The sequence below is a fragment of the Debaryomyces hansenii genome (genome assembly GCF_000006445.2).
Source record: "Debaryomyces hansenii CBS767 chromosome C complete sequence".
Classification (NCBI taxonomy): Eukaryota; Fungi; Ascomycota; class Pichiomycetes; order Serinales; family Debaryomycetaceae; genus Debaryomyces; species Debaryomyces hansenii.
Window position 1 is genome coordinate 437,364 of NC_006045.2, and position 22,145 is coordinate 459,508.

The following is a 22,145-nucleotide window of genomic DNA, read 5'->3' on the forward strand; positions in this document are numbered from 1 at the left end:
AGATCATTATATAGTAGTAAATATTTTTGATATTAAGTCTACCAAAAGTCAAACATTTCAACATATAATAAAGATTTCATTGATCCTACAACTTGTTAAGATATAAGTTAGAGATATTTATTATAATCTTTGTATTTGTCTTTTTTTTTCCTAATCTTCGATCTTTACCTACTACGTCAGGTCGATTTTCCATTAGTTAATTCAATTTTATTCATTCATTAATCTTACGAAAGTTTTATTACTTGTTCCACAATTCAATTCATTGATATTATTGTTAATTTAGTTCATTGGTTGTCCGTATTAAAGAATTCATCTAAACTTGGCTAAGATATATCCTAGTAAAGTTCAACGAAGAGGTTCTGAGTTAATATTTTAATTTGCACTTTTTTAAATCTGACGCATACTTGAGTTTATAAGAAGAGAGCTGAAAAGTTGAAGCTGCATCATGACGTATTTTGATCCGTATCAAGGTGTTCCACAACAATATATGGCACAACCATATTATCCCCAATTTTATGCTCAGCAAGGATCAGATGAACAGTTGGTGAGTCCAGAAGGTAGCATGCAACAACAAGGTGATTCAAGAATGCCCCCATACGATCAATACCCCCAATTCCAAGGAGAGCAATTCAATTTCAATAGAAATGACAGCACACCTGGATCTGGGACTGACTACTACGATGAAGGTTCATTCATCAATAGTAACGATGGACAAGGGGGTATGGGTCAGCATTTCAACGCAAACCATTTCCCTCCAATGACACCTGGTAATGGAACTCCAGGAAACATGCAAATGTCGAATATGGCACCACCAACTCCACAAACCCAACCTGACGTGTTCGGCCAGGTGGGTCCAAATTCTAATGGTAATTCATCAGTTGCACCATCAAGAACAGTTTATTTGGGTAATATCCCTTCTGATATTCAACCAAATGAATTATTGGACTATGTTAGATCCGGCATTCTTGAGTCGGTTAAAATTTTGCCATCAAAAAACTGTGCTTTCATTTCTTTCATAGACCATCAATCAGCTTTGTTGTTCCATTCTGACTGTATTTTGAAGAAATTAAACATTAAAGGACATGATGTCAGGATTGGCTGGGGTAAAAATAGCCCTATATTACCAGCAGTTATGGAATCAATTCAGAGACATGGTGCTACTAGAAATGTTTACTTAGGTAACTTAAATAACTCTGTTAACGGTGAAATTATTACGGAGCAAGAATTAAGAGATGACTTATCATGTTACGGTGTTATCGATTGTATCAAGATCATTCCAGAGAAAGGAATTGCCTTCATTCATTTCTTGTCTATTTTGAGTGCCATAAGATGTGTCGCCAATTTACCTTTGAAAGAAAAGTACTTGGATAAAAAGTGCTTCTACGGTAAAGATAGATGTGCTTTCATTACTAAAACCCAACAACATAACGCAGCTCAATATTTAGGTTTAGCACCAGGTATGGAGCATATAGTTACTGCAGCTGATCGTGAATTCATATCGTCGGCATTGGTTCAACAATCTGCTGCTGCCGCTCAAATTGCTACGCAAGCAGGGGGTGCTAACAACTTAGGTAACCGTACTGTTTATTTGGGTAACTTACATCAAGACTCTTCAGTCGAAGAAATCTGTAATGTTGTTAGAGGAGGTTTATTGCAAAGTATTAGATTTTTGAAGGAACGTCACGTTTGCTTCATTACTTTTATTGATCCTATTGCAGCAGCTCAATTTTTTGCCATGTGCCAATTACATGGTTTGACCATTCATAATCGTAGAATTAAGGTTGGATGGGGTAAACACTCTGGTCCTTTGTCTAATGCATTATCTTTGGCTGTTTCAAATGGTGCCTCCAGAAATATTTACATTGGTAATATAACTGATTTTGAATATTACAACCCATCTAAATTAAGAGAAGACTTTACAAAATTTGGTGATATTGAACAAATTAATTATTTGGAAGAAAAGAATTGTGCATTTATAAATTTCGTTAACATAGCAAATGCAATTAAAGCGATCGATGGCATAAAATCATTTCACGACTATAAAAATTTAAAAATCAATTTTGGTAAAGATAGATGTGGTAATTTACCAAGACAATTCCAAAACCAAAACCAAAACCAAAATCAAAATCAGGGGCAAAACCACAATCACAGCGCAGGAATTGATAATGGATCAAATCAATCATTTTCCGATAATGAATTCATGAATGATGAAATTTAAGTTCTTCTACGTTCCATATCTGCTTGTTTTCACTCATTGTTTATTCACATTTATTCATTTATTTCTTTTGTTCGAATTGGCAGACTAAACTTATTAACTAAAAAAAACAAAGTTGTATCCAAGATAAATTTAACATATCACCCTAGTTCAATAATTCACAACAGCATTTAAATTGATTTAATTATTTTCCCTTTTTATTATTACTTTATTATTTGTTTTTATAATACTTTTCTTCTTTTGTTTATATTATTAGCTATACATTAAATATCTTCTATGTTCATATTTTAAATAAATAAAGGTTTTACTAAAATGAGTGTAAAATTTACATCTTCGGAAATATTTTAATTAACACAACCATCGCAAAGAATAATACAAAAGAAGCTAGCAATATTTTCAACAAAAACCAAAAGCTTATCTTTCCCCCTGATTTATTAGTAACGTAATTGTTTAAATTGTTCCCGACACTCTTCATTAGAGTTTCATTTTTCATTAAATTATCACCTGTTTTATTTAAGATGATGTTATCATCTAAAAGTTTCGAAGATAATGTAACAGCGGACTGTTTTAAGCTTGCTGCAAAGCCCGTCAATTCACTCAAAATGTCTTCTTGAATTGATTCGTGGTAGTTATTCGCTTTATCTATCGAGGGCTTGTTATTTGTAGTATCATCTAAAGACGTATGAGTACCGCCTGAAAGTAATCTCTTCCGCAATGAAACAAGATTCTCTTCATCATCATTCAATTCTATAGCTTCGTCATATGTGGTTTTGTCCTCAGCTGTTTCGTTAGCATTATCTGTCAAACCCGTAACTGTATTGCTCGAGACCCATATACGAATCAATTTATCATTGATATACGATTTTTCGTCCAACAAGCTCTGCAACAGTAATATCTTCTCTGATACATCCTGATACGTCTTATTGCCTTTATATTTATTTAATTGCAATTTGATACTGGGTATATCATTTATGATCCGATTCAATTTAAATTCATTAACATATGGAGACACCGCAGGATTTTTATATGACGATGATGGCGTTGTAAAGTCAGGTATGTCGAGCTGCGATATTTCTTCACGATATTGATCAACAATACCGTCTATTACCTTTATTGATGATGGTATTGACATGATTACACTCGTCTTGTTAAAAAGGCTAATGTTGCGTTTTCGAGAATCGTTTTTCAGGTCAGATGTCCTCACCTAAGAGGGAACATTTACCAAATAAATACTAAATCTACAACGTTCCAGTACAATGGAAAACGAAATGCTCTTATCCTTACAACTAGGTGTCTATAACAACTATAGAGAAATTACAATATGTAAGCCCAACTACTATCAAACAACGATCTACGGAAAACAAATGATCGTGGTTAGCGAAAAAGGCTACGGAATAATTGATCTACGGATAATTTACTGATGTGAACCCCATCATTTCGTTGTAAACAACAAGGCGAGGTACTTATTTAACAGTTCTTATCCATTTTGACATAAAGAAAAAGAAAATATAAAATTTTTACTAGTGCTGAATTCGATGCTTTTAAACCATCGGGAAAATTGATTAGTACACGGCTTATTTTGAATTTTTATACCTTACTGGAGTGATACGAAATACTAGATCAACTGATATACGTTAGTTTAGGGCTCGTTGTGGAGTGTAATAGTGGTATTTAGACTTGTATCTGATACTTTCTGTTGATGTAAGTTTCAAACATGGTAAACGACTAGTATGAACACTTCTTCTACCCGGCATCGATTATAACTCGAGGAACAATAGATATCTCTTCAACTTTCCTTAGATAGTTTAAATCTACTGATTTAGGTGAGGGCGCAGTTATTTATCTACAATAAGAAAAAATAATTCTTATAATGCATCGATCATATAACGTTTATGTGTACCGTTGGGAATGCCCTTTCTTAATTATTTCATTCAATTGCAACATTAAGTACGTTTGTGGTTATCCATATTCACTTGTAATGCTCTTCTCATTTCAAACAAACTATTCTCTCATATCTGATGTCTATGTCTTATTTTTGTATCTGTGTAACTCTCAAATTGCTGTTTTAGGTGATAATGTAGCTGCAAAATATGAGAATTTCGTGAATATTCAACAGAAATTACAAAAAAAGGTTAACATTCATGATACTATAAATACATTACCTACTAATATAGACTCATATATACTCAATTGCTTGATACTTAGTCTTTTACAACCTACTCTAATTACACCCGAAATAAGAACTTGTATATTCTTACTCTTTCTCTGTCCAAGTTCCCATAAAGTTCTTTCGGGGTTTAGCCGGAAGCGCTCGCCAGCACTATAGAAACTGGTTATGGCATTATAAACGTAACAAACTGCAAAACACCCATGTATGTGTTACTGGTACCATCCTTTCTATACTCCGTATAGTCAAGACTATCATACTATTCTGCTTAGCACTAGTACCTTCATCGACATACTGTTGTTCTTATAACTGCAAGTGAAACTAATTCAACTATGTACAGGAGCAATATTTACTTGTAAAAAAAAAACTTATTGTTCCGCCTCCTTACAATAGGAATGTCAACAACATAGTGGTTCAACACGTAGAATTGCTTACATACAGTATAAGTGTTAGTCTTGGAAGATCAACGGAGCAAAAATAGACAATATTAGTTGTTGATTTATATTGAAACTTATTACTAACACCAACGGTATTGCCTTCTACATTTAATTCTATAGATAGAAACAACTAAAAGTGCAGTTAGGGTGATTCTTTGACTTAGCTGTTGTTTATTTTTATTTTTTTTATTGCTAATTACATTTGTTTCATTTGTACAAGGAGGATACTCAAAGCATAGAACAGCATGAGGTATTATGGTATACCCTGGGTTATATACTTGTTGATCCAAATTAAATTTGGGAGAGCAGACTCGTTCTCCAAGCTAGGATGTTACCTGAAGTCATCTATTCAGGGTCTGTTGAGCTACCAAGATGAATTCATGTATCAGTCATCATCGCATTGTGAAGAGGAATGTGCTGGTAAAAAGGTTGCAGCATTGTTAAACGGTAAATATTGTTATTGTGGTGATTCGGAGCCAGATAGTGACGAAACTGACAGTTCTGATTGTAATGTCAGTTGCCAAGGATATGGGCAAGAGAATTGTGGTGGTAGCAACGCATTTTTGGTATATTCCAATAGTGATGTTGAATCCGAAAGCACGTCGTCATCATCTAGTTCCACTTCTAGCTCTAGCAGCTCAAGTTCCAGTTCCAGTTCAAGCACAAGTACCCATTCCAGCTCCACTGCAAAATCAACCACACACAGCAGCAGTTTCAGTAGCAGTTCTAGCAGCAGTTCTAGCAGCAGCTCCAGTAGCAGCTCTAGTAGCGAGTCCTCGTCTGCCGAACCAAGCACAAGCAGTTCTGCTGTCTCGTCTACATCAGACACGTCGAGTTCATCGTCTCTGAGTTCGTCACTGTCTACGCCAGATAGAACTACTTTGATATCTACAATTACAAGCAATCCAACAGACTCGCAAGAAGCATCAACTGTTGCAGTAACCATGACAGAACCGAATTCATCATCGTCATCAACGCCGAATGCTAACGAAGCTTCATCCAAACAAAACAAATCCTCAAAATCCATCAGCACAGGGGGCATTGTGGGTGCCGTCATTGGGAGTGTAGCGGGTGTCGGGCTCATCCTTGGCTTGGTGTTCTTCCTTTGTTGTTTCAAGCGTAACAAGGATGACGACGACAAGGACGACGAATTCACGTTATCTGGCCCAAGCAACGAGAAAAGTGACACCTTTGAAGGTGCACCAAACCCGTTTATGATGGCCCAAACAGGGCGCAACGATGACGGCCACATAGACCACAACAAAGATACCCTGTACTCCCTTGATACTACAAATAATGATGATTTCTTCTTGGCTGCCGGCCATCCTGATACTGAATCCGCCGGCCAAAACAAACTTTCTTCAGAATACGGCAGAAGAAGACTTAGTGATGGCTCGTTACCTGACATGGTTACTAGAAACCCTGGCTCTCTCAAAGTCGTTAATAACTGAACGCCATCACATGTTCCTTTTAATATTTGCAAGCTACGTCCTGCCACCCTTTTTCCTTTCTTCTATGTTATATAATTATCTATCTACGATTATGGTTCTATATGCTAACAGTATGTCAATATACATTTTAATCTTGTGATCTTTGTTATTTTCCATTTTATTGCATGTTCGGTACCTCAATTATATTTCCAATGTAAACATCGAAACCGTGACATACGTGGTACGTGGTAAACGTAGCTCGTGGAGCCCCTGCGCCTCTATTCTTAGTATTCTAGAATACCGGATATATCGCATCTATGCAAGTGAAGGTCTCGGTGTTACCCTCTACAATCATCTGTATATAGACTGAAATGATAGTCACAATTCCGAGCAATAGGGTTTTAACCCTCTCTCCATTTATGCAATATCCGGGTAAATTGTGCATAACTTTTCTTCAGTTTTCGCAATTTTGTGTAATATAGTAATGTCCTGTATAATCCTTAGTATGGCCAGACGATTACGGTGTGAGCAGTTGGTATAGTGAAAAATTTTTTGATGGACCTAAGTGAATAGAAGTTGATCAATTTAATTTTTTGTTTGTTTTATACCAAATACATTAAATAATACTACAAAATGTCTGGTTCTGGTGCTTCCGGTAACAAATTCCGTATGTCTGTATGTGACTAGTTTTATTTTATTGAAGACGTTATGGGGGAGATGTGAATCTGAACTGAAGAGGATATTGAAGATTGATTAAAAATGCAGAAAATAACTTAAGTCGCTTAGTATGAAGAGAAAGGGATACAGGTGAATAGAGCATTATAATTGTCGAAGGATTGTAATTAGAATAAATTCAAAAGGAGAGAAACTCATCTCGAAGTAGCGGTCTTTTTTTTTTCATAGACGAACATAATACTAACAAAGATTCTAGTTAGGTTTACCAGTTGGTGCCGTTGTAAACTGTTGTGATAACTCAGGTGCAAGAAACTTATACATCGTCTCTGTTAAGGGATTCGGTGCTAGATTAAATAGATTACCTGCTGCCTCAGCTGGTGATATGGTTATGGCTACCGTCAAAAAGGGTAAGCCAGAATTAAGAAAGAAAATCATGCCAGCAATTGTTGTTAGACAAGCTAGACCATGGAGAAGAAAGGATGGTGTCTACTTATACTTCGAAGATAATGCTGGTGTTATTGTCAATCCAAAGGGTGAAATGAAGGGTTCTGCCATCACTGGTCCAGTCGCTAAGGAATGTGCTGATTTATGGCCACGTATTGCTTCCAACTCTGGTGTTGTTGTTTAGAAGATTTTCTTTTAAATATATTCATTATGTATCATCTTTTAAATAATTATGTTATAATACTTGATTAGGTTTCCTTTGATTTCTACTGTAGCTTTTATTGCGATACTATTTAACATTATATATTCATGCTTAATTATCTATAGTACATTCTTGGCCATATAACTTAGAGACTCAGACATATAATCTAATTTTCAGGAACAAGAGGAATGACCTTGTCTTCGCTGATGACTTTTGTCAAATCTTCATCAAATGTATTGTTCTTGCCATTGCTTTGCAATGTTTCTACTTCATTGGCACTAGTTTCATTAGTGCTACTCTGAATATTAAGTTCACTATCATTTCCCTTGTCATTAGTTATATTACTCTCCTTGTCATCTTGATCATTAGCGCCCGGAACAGCTAAATTTGCTTCGCCATTCACATGCGAAGGAATGCTTGCATCTTTATTGTTCATTTCATGATGCAACGTCGAATCCGATTTTAAAAACTCTAACTCCAGATCATCAGTATGCTGATTGGACTCTATTGTTGGCGGAGGCTGCAAATGTGGTGGATACGGCAAATTGTTGGGAGCAGCTCTATCATCGTGGCCTTGTTGTGGATATACACCATAATTTGCAGTATTCACCGGAAAATATGGTGGTTTCCCTTGTGGTTGTGGTTGGTTCAGTGGACTTTGCGCCCCTCCTGTTGGTGCGTGGATGAAAAACTGCTGTTGAGAATTCTGCTGCGGTGATACGGGAAAATACTGGGGTTGGGGTTGACCTTGAACAGTTGGACTTATAGTATAATACTGTTGTTGAACGGGATCGTACAATTGCAGTGGTTGTCCATTGTTGGTATAATAATAGCCAGCTTGATAATTAGGTTGCGCTGTGGGCTGTTGTGGAGATGAAACCTGAGCATATGGTTGAGGGTTTGCCGATGCTTTTACGTCCTGATTAACATCAATTGGAGCTATCATCGTACCATCACTATTGACCATATTTGTTAGTCTAGGAGATTGATTATTAGTCCTCGAAAATGTTGATGACAATCTGTTATGCGACATTGTAGGGGACTTATGCTTTGAACGTATTGAAGCTCCTGCTGCTTTCGATGAGTTGTTAGTGGTGACAGTTCTCAATGATTTTGCATTAGTTCCATTTGAAAGAATACTTGAAGTTCTTGAGATCCTCTTATGTTGATTTTCTTCCAACTTGAACTTCTTGCTAACTATTCTTGCTCTCGCCGAAGAGGTATTGGCGTTAGTCAAAGACTTAATATCAGTGTACCAGTCAATCATTTTTTGATAAGTATCCGTTCTGAAAACCCAATTGTGGCCTCTGTGAATAATGCCATTCAGCAGCTTAGAGTGCAAGACAAATTTATAGACACCTCCTGGTTTACCGTCATTTTTAGAATGCTCGCTGACTTGGCACGCATCTAACAGTAATGACATAACTGGTTGCATATCCTTCTTACGATCTGATGTTTTAAACTCGTGAATATAGTTACATGTTAAAACATACCAGCCACTTGAGTAGGATTTCAAAAACTTAGAACGTCTTTCTAATGGGCCTTCCCTCACTGCGACATTCAATGGAGAATTGCCCTCAGGTATTACGAGTTCAGATAACTTTCTATATGGAAACGAAAGATCAACAAAGGTGCCATTTTTAACATTCGACGAGTTGTTTCCTAATGCACTAATAGAAATTGAAGGTGTAGGTAAATTTCTTGAAATGAACGAGCTCCATTCGAATTCTGCTTCCTTTGATAAAAAGCCGTTGTTCAAATTTGGTAACAAAAACTCTGGAATCGTTGAATGCTCAGTATTTAGTAAATTTAGGAACATTGATAAATAATTTTGGATTTCTAATACAATAATAGATTCTAACTTGGCTCCTGCTGTTTGTAAATTGGAATATGCATCATGCAAATACGTTTCTTCTGAAATTTGTTTTTTTAATTGTCTATCCAATTTTATCTTCATGAGATACGGATCATTTTTGCTATGGTCTCCGTCTTGGGACAATCCGGCATGATCTAGCTTATTGGAAGTTTCAATCGCCTGAGTATACTGATTCAAAGCTTGTTTTGTTTCATTAATCTCCTTTCCCAAGTTATTTTTGAAATCATTTTGTAAGTTTTTAATTTCCTTGATCTTAATAAGAAGATCTTTTCTCAATTCCTCTAACTTGGGAATAATGACAGAAGTTATGTCCTTCAACGTTTTCGACGAATGCGTGACATTTTGTTGATGAAATTTCGTCAATATCGTGGGCAAGTCCTGTATCGACCCATTCCCAATAGGCAAAAAGAACTTATTGATGGCATTTATGTCATCCTTATGGTTATTATGCGACCCGTGTCCATGCCCCGTATTCGACACCGTTGTGCTCGTCCCTGGTGATATTCCAACCGCTTGTTGAAGCCTCATTTGTTGCCTCACAATCTCCTCCTGAACACTGGCATATTCCTTAAGATAATTGACCAAATCCTTAATAATCGACCTCCAAGCTTGAAACCTATTCGCCAATACTTCTGTGGGATAATCACTCTGCGAATTGAATGTATAAGGAAGTACCACCGCTAAGGGATTTGTATGATCAGTAACCATATTGTACTTATATTAAAACACACAATTAATGTTGGATACCAAAGGATTACTTTAATAGCTTCTATTTTACTAATAAGTAGAAGTTATTGTATTATCGTTATGCTTCTAAATATAAAGATCACTTTATTCCTTATAGTGAAGTTCAGCCATACAACTTCGTGTGTAAAATCAAAAATTGTGACCATAAAATTGCACTCGATTTATCTGCTTAAATAGAACGATGCAATTAATTACGCATAGAATTATTTGGATATAGAGCGAATCGTGAACGGGTCTGGTTAATTTGTACATTGTAGTGTTGTTGGACAGCGAATCTGAAAATTGCCGTTTCGGAAACATATACTGGCAATAATTTGACAGAAAAACTGTGTGGAAATTTCATGAACTAGACGTATTGTCTTGATTTAATGAGTAGCTACGGATGTCTTCTGCTAAAATAGAGAATATTATAAACCTATCGTCCGAGGATGAGGATGATGTGGAGATTATTGCTTTCAAAAAGGAGACACAGGACTTGATTGATAATCCAGTACAGCCTCCACATACCACCAAAAAACTAAGCAACATTCAGTGTCCAATTTGTTTTGATGAAGTCACTAATGCTACGGCAACCTCTTGTGGACATGTTTTTTGTTTGGAATGCATTCAGCAAAGTATTGCTAGTTCTACTGCCAGGGGACAGACCAAAGGTAAAAAGGGAGTTGGTTTATGTCCTTTGTGCCGAAAGAGAGTTACCTTTAAGGAAACTATGTTGTTGAGAATGAAAATAGCCACGGCTACAGGCCCGCCACCTGTACGGTCTGAGTCGAACGAATCGAAATAAGGAGTAATTACTGTAAATATGTATATATGCTTGTGAATAATAGATAATATTAGCTTTAATGAATATGTGTAGCTTATGCTGATAGTGGTTGGACCAATTGATCTAATGTGCTTGATATGGGATGATTAGTTACCGGAGCTAATTGTTGTATAAATTACACTTCCCACAAGTTCTCTCTTTTGGATAAATTTTGCCAATAAATCATAAATTTAGGAAAAACTAGTTTTCAAAGACGTACAATATTCTGTGATATAGCTACTACACCCGAAAGTCTTAAATAAGCATTATGAATACTTGTTGGTGGATTCAGGCTTCAGTATCAGGAATAGTCTTATCAGGTCATGGTGTTATCAGAACGGGTGCAAACTGTTGCAGCGCACGTATCAACCGATTGCAGACGGAATACTACGAACTTTTGATAATCCAGATATACACTCGATCAATACATCACAAACGTCCTTGGTACAAAATCATTACCGGTAAACTCTGTTAATGGCATTAAAATAGGAATTCCATGGGAACCTATATCCTATATTGGCAAATATGACTATATATGGGCTCACAACCGTGCATTTTTATATAAAAGCGCAGAATCCCTTTTAAGTAGCATCATCTCGGGCCATATTATCGTGATAATATTAGAACTACATAGCCATGAATCATTATACTACGTTACCTACTAGTGAGCCACCAACTTATGAACAGGAGCAAAGCCCAAGGGTCGAGGGTGATAACATTCCCGATGATTTCAAGTACTCCGTAGATGTTGCATCCTGTGAATTGCCAATCCGTCAATTATTTATTAGAAAGGTCTATACATTGTTATCAATTCAAATATTTGGTACCGTATTGGTCGGACTTATCATTCGCTCAAACAGCTCTATTCAAGCATGGTGCTTTAACAATATGTGGCTTTTCTTTGTGTCGCTTATTGGTTCAATTGGGTTCATGATTGCCACTCACATTAAAGCTAGATCTTATCCAAGTAATTTATTATTATTGGGTGGATTCACATTGTGTGAAGCCTATGGGGTCGGTGTTGCTTGTTCAGCAATTGAATCTGAGGTAGTCGTACAGGCTTTGTTGATAACATTTGTTATATTCATCGGATTAACATTATTTGCTTTCCAGACTAAGTATGACTTTATTAGTTGGCAGGGAACTGTTATGATGGCAACATGGGTTTTAATTGGTTGGGGCTTTATATTTATGGTTTTCCCAAACCACTCATCTGGCATGGAAATGTTATATTCGGGATTGGGGGCTATAATATTCAGTATCTATATCATTATAGACACCCAAAGGATAATGAAGACTGTTCACTTGGATGATGAAGTTCCGGCAACACTTTCCTTATACTTGGACATCTTGAATTTATTCTTATTCGTTTTACGTATATTGAATAACAGAAATGATTAAAGGTGGTTATTAATTGTTAGAAATAGTAAATAGTCTTAAATTATGAACGTATATGTCTGCGCATGAATAGCAATAATAATGTGAATTAAATATATAATATATATATTTTACAAGTATAAACCTTCAAGATTTTCTTCTACCTTGTTTTTAAGAACTCTTTCTTTAGCAGCCTTGAAATCCTCGGCTTTAACTTGCATTCTTCTTTCTCTTAACGCTAATAAACCAGCCTCTGTACACATAGCTTTGATATCAGCTCCAGATAATTCATCTTTAGATGTTACTAATTCATCAAGTTTTACGTCATCTGCTAAACTCATTTTGGATGTATGAATATGAAGAATTCTCTTTTTAGTATTTGAATCAGGGTTTTCAAACAAAATCTTACGATCGATTCTACCAGGTCTAATTAATGCAGGATCTAATGATTCAATTTTATTCGTTGCCATGATAACCTTAATATCACCTCTATCATCGAAACCATCCAATTGATTTAACAATTCCAACATAGTTCTTTGGACTTCTCTTTCACCACCCGATGAAGATTCATATCTTTTACTACCAATAGCATCTATTTCATCAATAAAGACAATCGAAGGAGCAAGCTCTCCGGCTATCTGGAAAATTTGTCTACACAATCTTGGACCATCACCTAAGTACTTTTGAATCAACTCGGACCCAACTATTCTTAAGAATGTGGCACTTGTTTGGTTTGCTACCGCTTTAGCTAATAATGTCTTACCTGTACCTGGTGCACCATACAATATCACACCTTTTGGTGGCTTGATACCCATTTCTTCGTATAATTCTGGATGAGTTAATGGTAACTCAACCGCTTCTTTAATTTCTTGAATTTGTGACTCTAATCCACCAATATCGGCGTATGATTCGGTTGGAGATTTATCTAATTTCATCACTGACACCATTGGGTCAGCATCGTCCTGCAATACACCTACAATCGACACGGTTTTATGATGCAATAACACAGAGCAACTTGGTTCCAATAAACCTTTGTCAACAAAAGACATTATAGACACGTAGTATTCAGAACCCGCAGTACTCGAAACAATTGCATGATCATCATCGATAATTTCTTCCAACGTACCAATCGACATTGGGTATCCTCTTAATTCATCGACTTTTTCTCTTTCTTCAGCCTGTTTTGCTTCTGTTGGTTGGAAAGCTTCTTGGTTAGTCACGAATTCCTCTTCCAATAATAAGTGATCCTTGATTCTTTCCAATTTCAATAATTTCAATTTACATCTAGTACTAGGATAAACACTTGGCAATTTCACTGCAGTATCTGGCCCCTTTCTTCTCTTTTTTCCAAACTTAGACTCCACTGGAGGCTCATACTTGGGCTTTTCCTTCTTCTTATCATCTTTCTTCTTATTGAAATCGCCTCCTGGCATTCCTGATGGCGTTTGACCCTAAAAGTTGATTGTTAGTATACAATTTTTTCAATATTTTCCCTCGCTAAATTCATTTACATACCATGATTGATCAATTATATCTAATTAGATTCCGTATATGAGACAATTACTTTATTGTAACAAGTATTCTATAACCAAAAGTAAATGTTCAAATCAGATATTCTTCTATCAACTCGCCACTCAACTCGAAGCGGTCTGATGGTTACGAAGCGCGCGCACGCATACAACAACTACACTATCGATAATAACATAAATCATATTTAGAGATAACTACTTACATGTATCATATATCTACCTACCAGAGATGTCAACCCCTGAGTGTTCCTTGATTAACGACACTAATTTTGGTGGGTTAGCGCCAATAATGGTATCGAGTTGTTCACCATCTTTGAAAAATTTACATGTAGGCATGGCAGTAATCCCGTATTCCATGGCAGTATCCTGAGCTTTGTCAACGTCTACTCTACCGAATTGAACTTCTGGGACTCTTTCGGATAACATAGCAAAGATAGGCTCCAATGCCTTACATGGACCACACCAAGTAGCGTAAAAATCAATTACGGAAACCTTTTCTCCATTAGATACAAATTGTTGGAATTGTTTCAAGTCTTCTAACTCTTGAACATTACCTTTTGGAGCTTCGGAAGAAAAGGATCTCTTATTGTATAAATGTTGAATGCCAAAAGCCGAGCTTCTGGTGACAGAGAAGCCTAATGTTGGCTTCGATGCGTTTAAAACACGAATTGGCAAAGTACGTAACATTTTAAATGGATTAGAAGGTATTACACTATATTAAGTCACTAATATGCTAGAATAGAGCAATTAGTTCGTTTTGTTCCTTAGTCAGTAGAGCTGGAGAAACTATAGGACATATTTAGGGACACAAAACCTAATGTAACACAAAATCGCTCCATAGTTAAGAGCCGCAGACCTCTTCTTAAAATTAATTTTTTTTTCAGTCTAGATGAGTACTTTACTTTTAGCAGATAAAGAAGATTTAGAAGTAATGGGAGCTGTTAAGAGAAGCAATAAGCATACGATTGCTAAGGCTAATGGGGGTAGTGTTAAGAAACAAAAGGTAGCAGAAAAGTTGCCATCACCAGAGAGTGAATCGGAACCAGAAAGTGTATCGGAAGAATCTAGTGGTGAAGAATTATCAGATTCGTCAGAAGACGATTTGGATGATATTCCAGTAGATGGTAAGGATGAGGAAGATGAACTTGACCAGCTTGATGACGTGAAAGAAGATAAAGATGCTGACGAAGAATCTGATGACATGGATGAAGATGCAAGCGATGAGAAGGTAGTAGATCCAAATAAGAAGTCATCTAAGGAACAACATGCCGAACAACGTAAGTTGTTGTCTGAACGTAAGTTGCAAAGAAAGTCAGGGATCGAGGTTCAAAGAATCAAGAGTTTGTGGGAAAAATTAAGAGTTAATAAGCCAACACCTCCAAAGGAAGTCAGAGACAAATTATGTAATGAAATTTGGGAGTTGTCGAAGGATGTCATATATGATTTGGTTTTAAAGCACGATGCATCTCGTGTTGTCCAGACCTTGATTAAATATTCATCAAAAGAAAGAAGAGATCTTATTGTTAAGTCTTTAAAAGGTAACTATTACCAGTTAGCCACATCCTCATATGGTAAATATTTGTTGGTTAAATTATTACATTATGGTTCAAAGGATTCCCGTAATCTTATTATCAATGAACTTCACGGGAAATTGCGTAAATTGATGAGACACAGAGAAGGTGCTTACGTCGTTGAAGATTTATATGTATTATATTCAACCAGTGAACAAAGACAACAAATGATTAGAGAATTTTGGGGTGCTGAGTACGCTGTTTTCAGAGACTCAGGTAAGGACAAAACTGTTTTAGAGATAGTCCATGAACTGTCTGAAAAGAAGCAGTTAATCATGACTAACTTGGTTGGAACTATCACTGCTACAGTGGAAAAAGGATCCACGGGTTTCCAAATTTTACACGCAGCTATGAGAGAATACACCACTATTTTAAAGGACGATATTGAAAAGAATGATAAACAAATTAGAGAGTTCATTGAGTTATTGACAGAACAATTTGCAGAGTTGGTTCATACTCCTGAAGGTAGTGAAGTTGCATGTTCGTTAATTGCCATGGCAAACGCTAAAGAACGTAAATTGATTATAAGAACATTAAAGAACCACGCTAATGAATTAATTAAGAATGAAAATGGTAATATTGTTTTAATCACTTTATTCATGACTGTTGATGATACTGTCTTATTACATAAGTCATTCAGTACAGAATTACTTACTGATGATTTAGTCCCAGAATTAATAAAGGACAAATTTTCCCGTAGACCATTATTATATTTATTGAAAGGATTAGATGGCAGATATTTTTCACCATTAATAAAGAAGGAATTACATAAATATGAAGAATTGGCCTATAAAAAGACTTCTAAAAAACCACAAGAACAAAGAAGAGCAGAATTATCATCAAAGGCATTACCATTAATGTATCAATCAATTTTATCTACAACTAAGTCCGAGAATCCTGATAAGAGCTTTGATAAGCTTTTATCAGTCAATATAGCAGCACAGTTCATTACAGAGTTGATATTAACATCAACTGATGTTGCTGAAGTTAATGATACATTGAGACCTGAATTAATCAATGAAATTTTTGAAATATCAGTTAAGGGTGATGTATTAGAAGACTTCCATTTAATTAACAAAGTACCATTTATTTCCAGATCATTAAAGGCATTAATTCAAGGTAACGAATTCAAGTGGGATAATGATACCAAGAAGCTTATTTCAACATCAAATAGTAAGATTCCAGGAGTTGGTGTGGAATTCGCAGTAAAAGTTGTTGATGAAGTATTATCTTCCAATAAATTAAAAGACTGGACTAGTGGACAAGGTGCCTTTGTTATTGTTGCATGTTTTGAAGTTTTACAATTGCTGAATGAAAATGACAAAACGAAAGAATTAGGAAAAGCATTAAAGAAAATCAGAAAGGATTTATCTGATGATGCAGACAATAAAGGTGCCCAGTTGTTGTTGAAACTTATTAAATAAACATTCTCCATTTCATTTTCTTAGAATAGACATTCCACTTAATATTTAGAGTTGTCATTTTCTCAATACAAGAATTAAAAAGTAATTAATTATAAATATGTATATATAATCATGTAACATAAAATTATTAAAGATCTAATCCTTCATCAAAATCACTATCAAAATCATCATCATATACATCTTGTTCAAGATCCTCATCTTCATCAAAATCTTCGCCCTCGCTGTAATCGCTGTTTTCATTTATGTCCCCTTCTTCATCAGATTCAATCCTTGAATGGCTGGGTTCACCTTTTTCATCGACCTGATCGTCCTCTTCCTGTTCAATGTCAAAGATATTTTTTTCAACCAGTTCCTGCTCAGCAGTTTCCTCGTCCTCATCAGACCCATTTTCTTCCATATCTTCATACAACACTATTATCGCATCTTCATCTATGTCTCCTTCATTGTCGCCAACTTCTTTGAACCATTGTAATTTCATACCGCAACGAAGACATCCTTTAGAATCAGAATCAGTATTTTCAAGTGAATTAAATTTAGTGGCTATACATATGTAGCAATAAATATGACCGCAATTAGTAACGTATGGGTTGGTAACCATGCAAGATGAGCTAATGGACGAGTTTTTATTAGATGATGTGGCAGCGATGTCATTATTATTGTGACAGATAGCACATTGGGAAACAGGCAAATTGGTATATGGAGTGAATATTGGAATATCTCCAGTTTCATGTCTTTGACCCTTTTTGTAAGGTGATAATATTTTCTTTGTCATTCTTTTCAACTTTCCTAACTGCATTAGTGGTAAAATGAATACCAAAAATTCTGTCATAACATTCCAGACCAATTGACGATTTTGAAACTCAAAGTTCACTTTGTTCCCATTGAATTTCAATAAGTCCGTAACGATTGGAGTCAACGAAATCCCAAAAAGTCTATGAGATATAGATGGATATCTACCATTGACGAGAAATAATGTAAAGTTTACTAAATTCAATAATTTAAAACAATCGTTCAAGCCTAAAAGAATCTTGGTTTTGTGGGTAATGAAAAATGATTTGATAGAATTTAACAACTTGAAATTCGATGCATTTCTAGAAGCTTCAGATTCGTCAATAGAATATAAATATGACTGTAACTTGCTGTAGAAGTAATCGCCAACCAATACAGCACATAATAATGTTCTCTTGGAATAACCTATTAATTTACCCTTTTTGAAATCAGTTAATTTTAAATTCTGTAATAATGCCCCATACGATGAGCCACTTCTCCAAACCGTTAATCTGAACACCATCAAGTTTAATAACAAACTCCATAATTCTGGATGCTGATCATATGTCCACCAACTGGTACTATGCAATTGAAAAATAGATGTTAATTGCTCCTTCAAAAGCGATATTAATTCTGAATCCAATATATTGGCATCTAGTTGCGACACCCTAGGTGACGGATAAGAAATTGGAATCATTAGACACAAACAGTTTATATTAGAGCACTTTTAAGACATATATATTCTATATCTTTTAGTGTTTAGTCACCCCACAGAAGATTTTACCGAGGTGCAAATTTAGCACGACTTTTGTCTATTATCTATTATATACATTTATTAAATAACAAGAGAAACTATATCCATTGCTAATTCATCCACTAAAACTGATGCTTTACGGGACTTCAATGTGTTTAAAGTAGTAATTAAATTTTGGGAAATGTCTAAGTTGTCAAGCATCCTTGTTTTCTTCCCAGTATTGACAAGGTTCTTTAAAATACGTAGTAGATTCAATTGTACCACTGGATTCTTATTATGAACGTTCAATTTGAATAAGATGTTATTGATTATTGACTCTTTGACCATCAAGTAGCATACTGCCTTATCTACTGTTATTAATTTCAAGTAACTGTCTAAGGTGGACTCCAAATTTGATACCTTAGGTAGCATAAATCCTCCAACAAAACAATTGATAGCCTTAGGTGTATCTAATTTCACTTGATCCGAAGCTTGTTGAGACCAACTGAGAATTGAATCTAACGCATTTGATTGCCAATATGGATCTATAAGCAAATTGAAATATACAGTTAAAATATCTTGTTTAACTAATATTTGTCTCACATAATCATCGCAATGAACTAATTCACATAATATCGGCAAAACGAATTGACGAAACGGAAGGTTGATTTTAGATAGGGCCTTGAGATGTGGCACTGCTCCTAGCCTCACAAGATCAACTTCTCTTGCATGATTTAAATAACAACAATTATACAATGTAGGACATACAACGTTTATGACTTCTTTGTAATGCTCTCTTGAAGGTGTGTACAATTCCATTATTCTCACAAGGAATTCCAAAATATCCGCAGAATACAAGGCCTTTAGTATGTCTGAAATCTGGGAAATGGATTTAAAGAACTTCAATATTACTAATTGATGCTGGTATTGTAGATTTGGATAAACCTTTATTAAAAGTTTGAATAGGTCGCTGTTTGAAATATTTACCCGTACCCTAGTTTCAGATTGACCGAAGTATTTAATAATTTCAATTATCTTGTTTATAGTTGAATAAATTTGGTCCTGTGGTACTCCATCTGGGGCTGGTTTTGAATGAGACTTTGTAAGCCTATTAAGTAGAACGACAAACCAGAATATAACTCCATATTTTGATAGAATACGGCATAGATTAGATTTTGATCTTGTCAAGTCTTTTGACAAGATATTATAAATACAATCAATTGAAGTTAAAGGAAATTCAGGAGTTAAATCAAAATCCTCTTCAACAAACTTAGATAAAACACGAAGACCACCACAGGAAACAAACATTGATAATGCCTTTTCGGAGTTGTTTAAGAACTTGATAAATTTAACAACTTGCAACCTCACTTGTGGGTCATAAGACGAGCTCCTAAAATGAGTAACCACAGGTATACCACCCAATAAACAGAAATTTTCAAATTGGGAAATATTCTTTTCGAAAATGTTATTCAAAATAGATAATGTATGGAACCATAATTTCTGATGCTTTGGGAGTTCTGGGGCATTTTCTAGTAATTCTAACAAGGATAAAATCCCATGGTCTCTGATTAAAACGTCATGCAGTATATTATATTTCTTGATCAAATGTAACATCCTTCCAGTTATTTTGATCAATGAGGAAATAACTTCATCATTACCAGAATGACAAAGGTCAACTCTATTTGAAAACTTTGTTGTTAAGAATTCCATTTTACTTTGAACCTCTAACTCATTGGTATTGAAATCTTCAATATCAATCTCTAAAAACGGATCTTCTTCTTCTTCTTCACGCGGAGATTCTTCAAGATTAGTAGACTCCAAGTTCACTTGCAAATCATCAGTTTTTTCAAACTTTGAAATCATAGTAGGTGTTTCCAGTTCAAATCCAAAGTCTTCATTCTTATCTAGAAATTTGTTTAATAATTCACTTTTTGACACTTTTGAACGGTTACCATTGTGGTTAGACGGAGAATGCAGTAGATCGGCTGATGAAGCTTTCATTCTTGGTAGGTTTATATCAATAAAGTCATTCTCCCAATTTTCTTCATTAGATTCAGAATAATTATGAATGGACACAGGGTTAGGGATATGCTTCTCAGAATTTAGTTGAGATGATACCTCCAAGACATGTTTTTCCTTGGTTGATTTAGTGACCCATTTATGCCTCAAGAGAGACTTGGCACTTATTCTAAGATTAGGTTGCTTTTGAAAGCATTCTAACAAGAAATCTTTAGCCAAAGGTGAAATATTCTTTGGAAGAGGAGGATGATCATCTGTGCCTATAGCGTGAAGAGTCGCCATGGGATTTAAGTCGTGATAAGGAGGATTAGTCGTGAATAATTCTATAATTGTTGCACCAAGCGACCAAATATCGGAAGCAGTACAAAGACCTTCACCACCCAAAACCGTTTCAGGAGCCATCCAATTAGGTGTACCAACCACCGTTTCATGCTGAGAGGATACTTTTGTAGCGACTCCAAAGTCTGCTAACTTTATGAACCCATCTTCCGTAATCAAGACATTTGCAGCCTTTACATCTCTATGAACAACCCCCTGCTCGTGCAAATAGTGTAAACCCTGCAAAATTTGTCTTACAAAATCGATTATTTGATCTTCAGGTAATCCATGATTTGTATGTTGGTATAATTGCCGTAAAGATCCTTTGGAACAAAACTCAAGAAAAACATTTAAAGAAGTTGAGGTTTTTACAAACCCATGATACTTGACAATATTGGGATGTTTTAATATTTTCAATAGGTCAATTTCTCCCATTAATTCCATTACATTTTGATTCTTTTCTAGAATAATTTGTTTTATGGCAACTATCTGGTTCGTTTTTAAATTAATACCTTTGAAGACGTTAGCCGAGGCACCTCTACCAACCAAAGTGGAAAATTGAAAATTTTCCAAAGCATTTGTCAGTCTGGTACCAGGCATCTTTTCGAACCGTTGCGCTGGAGTCAAAGATACTTTTACTGAAGACATCCGTTGTTGTCTCCTTTTATCTGGAGTTAAGCTAATAGGAATCCTCGAACCGTTCGCTGCATTGTTTTCCAGTTGTTCAGAAGATCCTCTAATCTTGGGATTTTGAAGGTGGTCATAGTTCCTTGGCCTTAAGTCGAAATTATCTTCAAAAGTGGAGCCAATCTTCTCTATGGGTGTTTTCAATATAGGAGCGTGATCTAGGAATGGTGATTCGTTTTCATCATTTGCATTTTTCAGAGTGCCTTCGTCGATCAGATACATAAGCTTGTCTCTCCCCTGTGAACTTTTAGGTCTGTTAAGTCTGGTACTTGGCCGACCACTATCTCGACTATTCAATTTCCGTTCTTCTTCAAACTTGATGTCCTGCAACCTTGTTTGAATGTTCTTAACGAAAGGCGAACCTGAGATAGAGTTCAGTCTATTGGAATCATCACCACTTATTAACGATATTCCCGATACACGAGAAAACTTGGAGTAAGAAAAGTTTAAATCTTCGCTTCCCTCAATGTCGAAATCATTCATGTAACTAGAACCATCATCATGCTCTTGATACTTTTCTAATGCATCTCGTTTGGATATATTTTTTGATAGGCGTTTGTTGCTTCCTGAAGAACTCTTATCCAGTACATAATTTTCTCCACGAGAACTTCCCCACCTGCTTGGACTAGGTGATTCTTCTGGCGTATATTTGATGTTTAACATAATCTCAATACCATGTCTTTATGCAACAGACGACCCACTAAATCGGTGTATTTAATTTTAG

At 35.5% G+C, this 22,145-nt stretch overlaps 13 protein-coding genes across 13 annotated transcripts; 7 read left to right on the plus strand and 6 right to left on the minus strand. All coding sequences in view use genetic code 12, as the record gives it.

The window, feature by feature from the left end:
* Positions 1–445: 445 nt before the first annotated feature.
* Positions 446–2,218, plus strand: DEHA2C04796g (DEHA2C04796p; the record flags this gene model as incomplete). The annotated part of the gene is made up of 1 exon (XM_457895.1): positions 446–2,218. One exon carries the CDS (start codon positions 446–448, stop codon positions 2,216–2,218), a length of 1,773 nt encoding a protein of 590 aa, XP_457895.1.
* A 322-nt stretch (positions 2,219–2,540) lies between these two features.
* DEHA2C04818g (DEHA2C04818p) lies at positions 2,541–3,347 on the minus strand (the record flags this gene model as incomplete). Its single annotated transcript, XM_457896.1, has 1 exon — positions 2,541–3,347. One exon carries the CDS (start codon positions 3,345–3,347, stop codon positions 2,541–2,543), a length of 807 nt encoding a protein of 268 aa, XP_457896.2.
* Positions 3,348–4,085: 738 nt separating this feature from the next.
* Positions 4,086–4,541, plus strand: DEHA2C04840g (DEHA2C04840p; the record flags this gene model as incomplete). Its single annotated transcript, XM_457897.1, has 1 exon — positions 4,086–4,541. The coding sequence occupies one exon, from the start codon at positions 4,086–4,088 to the stop codon at positions 4,539–4,541; it is 456 nt and encodes a 151-aa protein (XP_457897.2).
* A 523-nt stretch (positions 4,542–5,064) lies between these two features.
* DEHA2C04862g (DEHA2C04862p) lies at positions 5,065–6,270 on the plus strand (the record flags this gene model as incomplete). Its single annotated transcript, XM_002770123.1, has 1 exon — positions 5,065–6,270. One exon carries the CDS (start codon positions 5,065–5,067, stop codon positions 6,268–6,270), a length of 1,206 nt encoding a protein of 401 aa, XP_002770169.1.
* A 612-nt stretch (positions 6,271–6,882) lies between these two features.
* Positions 6,883–7,552, plus strand: DEHA2C04884g (60S ribosomal protein L23; the record flags this gene model as incomplete). The annotated part of the gene is made up of 2 exons (XM_457899.2): positions 6,883–6,924; positions 7,181–7,552. The coding sequence occupies 2 exons, from the start codon at positions 6,883–6,885 to the stop codon at positions 7,550–7,552; spliced, it is 414 nt and encodes a 137-aa protein (XP_457899.2).
* Positions 7,553–7,736: 184 nt separating this feature from the next.
* Positions 7,737–10,154, minus strand: DEHA2C04906g (DEHA2C04906p; the record flags this gene model as incomplete). The annotated part of the gene is made up of 1 exon (XM_457900.1): positions 7,737–10,154. One exon carries the CDS (start codon positions 10,152–10,154, stop codon positions 7,737–7,739), a length of 2,418 nt encoding a protein of 805 aa, XP_457900.2.
* Positions 10,155–10,575: 421 nt separating this feature from the next.
* Positions 10,576–10,977, plus strand: DEHA2C04928g (DEHA2C04928p; the record flags this gene model as incomplete). The annotated part of the gene is made up of 1 exon (XM_457901.1): positions 10,576–10,977. One exon carries the CDS (start codon positions 10,576–10,578, stop codon positions 10,975–10,977), a length of 402 nt encoding a protein of 133 aa, XP_457901.1.
* A 654-nt stretch (positions 10,978–11,631) lies between these two features.
* On the plus strand, positions 11,632–12,396 carry DEHA2C04950g (DEHA2C04950p; the record flags this gene model as incomplete). Its single annotated transcript, XM_457902.1, has 1 exon — positions 11,632–12,396. One exon carries the CDS (start codon positions 11,632–11,634, stop codon positions 12,394–12,396), a length of 765 nt encoding a protein of 254 aa, XP_457902.1.
* A 107-nt stretch (positions 12,397–12,503) lies between these two features.
* DEHA2C04972g (DEHA2C04972p) lies at positions 12,504–13,805 on the minus strand (the record flags this gene model as incomplete). Its single annotated transcript, XM_457903.1, has 1 exon — positions 12,504–13,805. The coding sequence occupies one exon, from the start codon at positions 13,803–13,805 to the stop codon at positions 12,504–12,506; it is 1,302 nt and encodes a 433-aa protein (XP_457903.1).
* A 312-nt stretch (positions 13,806–14,117) lies between these two features.
* On the minus strand, positions 14,118–14,588 carry DEHA2C04994g (DEHA2C04994p; the record flags this gene model as incomplete). The annotated part of the gene is made up of 1 exon (XM_002770124.1): positions 14,118–14,588. The coding sequence occupies one exon, from the start codon at positions 14,586–14,588 to the stop codon at positions 14,118–14,120; it is 471 nt and encodes a 156-aa protein (XP_002770170.1).
* Positions 14,589–14,790: 202 nt separating this feature from the next.
* Positions 14,791–16,896, plus strand: DEHA2C05016g (pumilio-family RNA binding domain-containing protein; the record flags this gene model as incomplete). The annotated part of the gene is made up of 1 exon (XM_002770125.1): positions 14,791–16,896. The coding sequence occupies one exon, from the start codon at positions 14,791–14,793 to the stop codon at positions 16,894–16,896; it is 2,106 nt and encodes a 701-aa protein (XP_002770171.1).
* Positions 16,897–17,023: 127 nt separating this feature from the next.
* DEHA2C05038g (DEHA2C05038p) lies at positions 17,024–18,361 on the minus strand (the record flags this gene model as incomplete). Its single annotated transcript, XM_457905.1, has 1 exon — positions 17,024–18,361. One exon carries the CDS (start codon positions 18,359–18,361, stop codon positions 17,024–17,026), a length of 1,338 nt encoding a protein of 445 aa, XP_457905.2.
* Positions 18,362–18,499: 138 nt separating this feature from the next.
* Positions 18,500–22,084, minus strand: DEHA2C05060g (DEHA2C05060p; the record flags this gene model as incomplete). The annotated part of the gene is made up of 1 exon (XM_457906.1): positions 18,500–22,084. The coding sequence occupies one exon, from the start codon at positions 22,082–22,084 to the stop codon at positions 18,500–18,502; it is 3,585 nt and encodes a 1,194-aa protein (XP_457906.2).
* Between the last annotated feature and the right edge of the window lie 61 nt (positions 22,085–22,145).